Raw genomic sequence first — 4,693 nt, 5'->3', positions numbered from 1 at the left:
AAAATATTAAAATAACATAAATACTCTCATAGGTGCATTACCTATCTCTGTCTACATTATAATTAATCTCTCTAACTTGTGTTTTCTTTCCTATAGATTAAGAACCTGATAAGAACTGATGTTGCACTTGATCTTAGCCGGCACTTTTTTGATAAGCAAACCTCATTTAGCTCTATATTTCCATGATGCCAAAGATGGGGTTATATGACTATTTTCTACCAAAAAATTATAGAAATTTGAATTATGGCATAATATTTTAAATTAGCATTTTTATTAACCATAATTAAACAAAATATAGGAAATTTGAAAACAATGTATTAACATAAAAATTATTTTAGAGTTGAGATACATTGCAAGAATCTGTGCTTTGAAGGTAAAGTATATACAATTTCTGACCAGACATAGATATTTCATATAAAAATAAGAACGGTGACCTTAGTCAAAGTTCATAAATACATGTTTTTTCAAGTTAGTATATATTATATATTTGTTATATATATAATATATTTTATATAATTGTGTGTCAGTAGGAATAGAGAGATTTGATAAAAATTTTATAAAAGGACTTTTATAAAAGGTTTAGCTCATTGCATACAGCAATATGAATATTTAACTCTTCAATTCTTCCATATTAAATTCATATTTTGATTTCTTTTTTATCAATAGATTCTGTTAACAGTAAATCAGTATGAAAAATCACTCTATGATTACAGAGTTTGTGCTGTTGGGCATTTCAGATGACCCAGAGCTTCAGGTTGTAATTTTTTTCTTTTTATTCATTGCTTACATATTAAGTGTGTGTGGAAACCTAACCATCATCACCCTCATTTTGCTTGACTCTCGCCTAAAGACTCCTATGTATTTCTTCCTCCAGAATTTCTCCTTCCTAGAAATTATGTTCACCAGTGTTTCTGTCCCTAGATTTCTGTGGTCAATAATTACTAAAGTTAAGACCATTTCCTACAACAACTGTTTGGCTCAGTTATTTTTCTTCATCTCCATGGGAGTGTCTGAGTTCTTTCTTCTAACCGCTATGTCTTATGATCGCTATGTGGCCATCTGCAAGCCACTGCATTACACCGTCATCATGAGTCAGAAAGTCTGTGCCCTTCTTGTCCTCACCTCGTGGCTGGCAGGATTTCTGACCATCTTCCCGCCACTCATGCTGGTCCTTAAGTTAGATTTCTGTGCTTCTAATGTCATCGATCACTTCTCCTGTGACTACTTCCCCATTTTACAGCTCTCCTGCTCAGACACAAGGAGTCTAGAGATGATTGGCTTTTATTTTGCCTTTGTCACTCTGCTGTTCACACTGGCCCTAGTGATTCTGTCATACATCTGCATCATCAGCACCATCCTGAGGTTCCCATCTGCCAGCCAGAGGAAAAAGGCTTTCTCCACCTGCTCCTCTCACATGATTGTCATCTCCATCTCGTATGGAAGCTGCATCTTCATGTATGTCAAACCTTCTGCCAATGAAAGGGCATCGCTGACCAAAGGGGTGGCTGTTCTCAACACTTCAATTGCTCCCATGTTGAACCCTTTTATTTACACGTTGAGAAATCAACAAGTCAAACAAGCCTTCAAGGATTTAGTTCATAAAGTAATACTTTATAGAAGCAAGTGATAGTACCTGTTAACAAGTATAAATGTTGTAACGACATAAAGACAAAATAAACTTTATTGTAATCTCTCATCCTGTTCCTTCCTGTGCTACTGAGTACATTTGTGTTGATTTACTATTAATCTGAACATTATTATAGCATGATTTGTTTGACACATGTGTATGCTAAATGTAATTTATCTTTTACAATCTGGTATTTGTGTACTCCTTTCTTGGTTTGCTTGACTGTTGTTTGTCAGTAAGATGGCAGTCTGGGCTATGCACCAGACTGCCCTAAAACACCCAATGCTCTGGATTCTGCAAAGCAACTTGAGTTCATAAACTTGAGCCACAGATTATTTTACAATTCTGGGTAGAAAATAATTTGTTAGAGTATACATATCAGTGTGCTGATTCTTGATAATAAAAATATTTTACACTGTTTTGATTTGTAGGATTAAAGAGTTTTGATAAGCTTACATTGAAATTTTCTCTGATACTAATATAAAACTATAGTAAGATTTTTACAAAATTAGTATTTTAAGAAATCTCTCTAATAATTACACTTATCAGTTTTATTTTTTACTACCTAGAAATAATTTGAAGTCTACAATATTCTCTATTTCCTAATTATTCTGAAAGCATATGTTGTAGGCAATGTTTTATGTTGTCTGTGTTTATCTGTATTTGGCTTCCGAATATATAAAAGGGTAGTCATAATTATTTTAACAAAACCTACAAATCTGATGAGAATTTCCTCCACAATACAATGCTTTTATAAAGCACTTATTCTCTGTCATCTTTTGATTGAGTACATTTTATTTCATATCTTAGTTAATATTCACAGCTGCCTAGGGAATTTTCCAGAGTGTTTTTGTTACTGCAGTCATTTAGTTTGGGTTTTGTTTTTCTTAAGTGAGTGGACTAATGCTCAGGAATGTTGATTAACAAAACATCTAGATCAGTGACCACAATTATCTGGTGTAAAGGAAAACAATGTAATTTCAAAACAATAAAACCCATTATGATAGCCTGGTTTTGAAGTGAAACAAAATTTAATGATTTCTATCTTTTTATATTTTCATAACTTTTACCAAGGGTTTGCACTATTATAGCAATTTTCAGTAACATTGCATTATTTGAGTGTGCCTATGTAATTATGGTCCCTTAAAGGAAGACACTAATTTCTCGTATTTCACCAGGTCAAAATAAGGAATAGGCCAGTAAAAATAAGGAACTCATAAACTGTCATTACTGTGGAATAACAGGTTGAGCAGGAAAACATGAACCATGACCACTAGTAAAATAAACAAACAAATAAATAAACAAACTTATTAAAGAAAGAAAATCTAAAAGAATGGAGATACTGATTTTTTTTTAGTACAATGTGGTAACTTGCTAAGTCAAAAACCACTGTGGAGCCTTGGGTATGAGTTCAGATTCTGTCTCCAAAGACAATGCCTGTGTTGAAACACATTCTCACTTGGTATTCTAAGGTTATAATTATTTCCTAATCTCACTGGTCACTTTCTCTGATGTTTTTATCTTTAATTTCAATACTAATGTGTATCATGCTTTATATTCCTTGCATTTTGGGTGTATGCCCTTTATGAACAACCTAATGTTTTATACTAGTCCCTTTAGTAGCCCACAGAGACAGTAGATAAAATATATGTAGAAAAGTGCCACACAATTTGAAATAGCCTTCTGTTTGATAGTTTTCTGTTTTTTTTATCCTTGTTCATTCCTTTCTTTAGTAAAAGAAACATGTCCACTCTTAATAAAATAAGAAAACTAGACAGAAACATTTACAGTAACAGCAAACTACTTCAGAGAAAATTAACTAAAGAGTCTTTTAGAAAGGTTTCTTTTAGTTGAATAACTGGCATTAGTTACTTCTCATTGTTTCAGGCGTTCTGAATGTAAAACTGTGAAAATTGGAGAAATATCAAACACGCAGAAGAAAGTGAATTGGGGACTTCAACATCAACTCACCAACTGAAAGCTCAATATTTAGTCAAACTAAATATATCACATCAGACTTTATTTTGGACCTTGATATATTTAGAAGTTTATAGAATCATATATCAGTGTGGTGCTGTCTGTTAATTAAAAAGCAGGACTTATTTTGTGTCTCTGTTCTGTTGAAATTGTTGCAAGAACTGTGTTTAAGGGGTTATCCGAAAGTATATTTGACAATTGCTAGCTATGTGATACATTATATTTATGTGAATTAATGTATATTATGAGGTCTCTGAATCCTAATGCTTCCTTTAGTAAGAACCATACATTGTAAGGGCCAAATGAGATTTAAAGTTTCAGTTTGGCTAGATCCCAGCAGCAGCTAAAATGGGTCTGTTCCTTTGTGGCTTTCCTGTTCTCTTTTGCGTCTGGAAATATGACCTCAGGTGTGGTTGTCACTGATGGTGCCATGAACTTCACGATGCTCAAGTTGTTAGCACAGAGAAAGTGAGAAGATGCCAGAAGTTAGTGGTTTTATGCCTGAGTTAGTACAAAGAATTGTCATCAAGGAGGAAGGACAAGGACACACAACCAAAATGCTCAGGGCCAAACTGTGTGGAAGACCCTACATCTGCTTTGTCAAGATGCTGTTTGACCAGGGACACACGCACAAGCTCTCTCTCTCTCTCCTCTCTCTCTCTCTCTCTCTCTCTCTCTCTCTCTCTCTCTCTCTCTCTCTCTCTCTCTCTCTCTTTCTCTCTCCAATCTAAAATTCTAAACACAGGGTCCATAGGTGAATGATTGTCAATAACAGCTCTCCCAGCCACTTGCACAGCACCTTCTGATTCACTAATCCCAGTACTCAGGAGGCAGAGGCATGTGGATCTCTGTGTTCGAGGCCAGTCTGGTCTACAAGAGCTACTTCCAGAACAGGCTCCAAAGCTACAGCAAAACCCTGTCTTGTAGAACCAAAGAATATATATATATTATAAATCTAAGTGAAGAAAAATAAAATTTTTAGAAATAGGTTAGATGTACATAAGAAAAAATATAAAGTGCAATCCATTCTTCACGATATCAGTGTACAATCAATGTGAAAATGTGATATCCAAAAATGTCACAAATCAT

The 4,693-nt window shown here is 34.2% G+C and overlaps 1 protein-coding gene across 1 annotated transcript; it reads left to right on the top strand.

The window, feature by feature from the left end:
* Positions 1 to 688: 688 nt before the first annotated feature.
* Positions 689 to 1,627, top strand: LOC142838597 (olfactory receptor 6C3-like). Its single transcript, XM_075954098.1, has one exon. It carries the CDS (start codon positions 689 to 691, stop codon positions 1,625 to 1,627), a length of 939 nt encoding a protein of 312 aa, XP_075810213.1.
* The last annotated feature ends 3,066 nt before the right edge of the window (positions 1,628 to 4,693 follow it).

This window comes from Microtus pennsylvanicus, chromosome 20 (genome assembly GCF_037038515.1).
Source record: "Microtus pennsylvanicus isolate mMicPen1 chromosome 20, mMicPen1.hap1, whole genome shotgun sequence".
In the NCBI taxonomy this organism is placed as follows: domain Eukaryota; kingdom Metazoa; phylum Chordata; class Mammalia; order Rodentia; family Cricetidae; genus Microtus; species Microtus pennsylvanicus.
Note: the sequence above shows the minus strand (reverse complement) of the source record. Positions and strands in the feature narration are given on the sequence as shown.

What these genes read in the sequence shown, in the direction of transcription:
- LOC142838597 (XM_075954098.1), top strand. Translation starts at nt 689, where the DNA reads ATGAAAAATCACTCTATGATTACAGAGTTTGTGCTGTTGGGCATTTCA.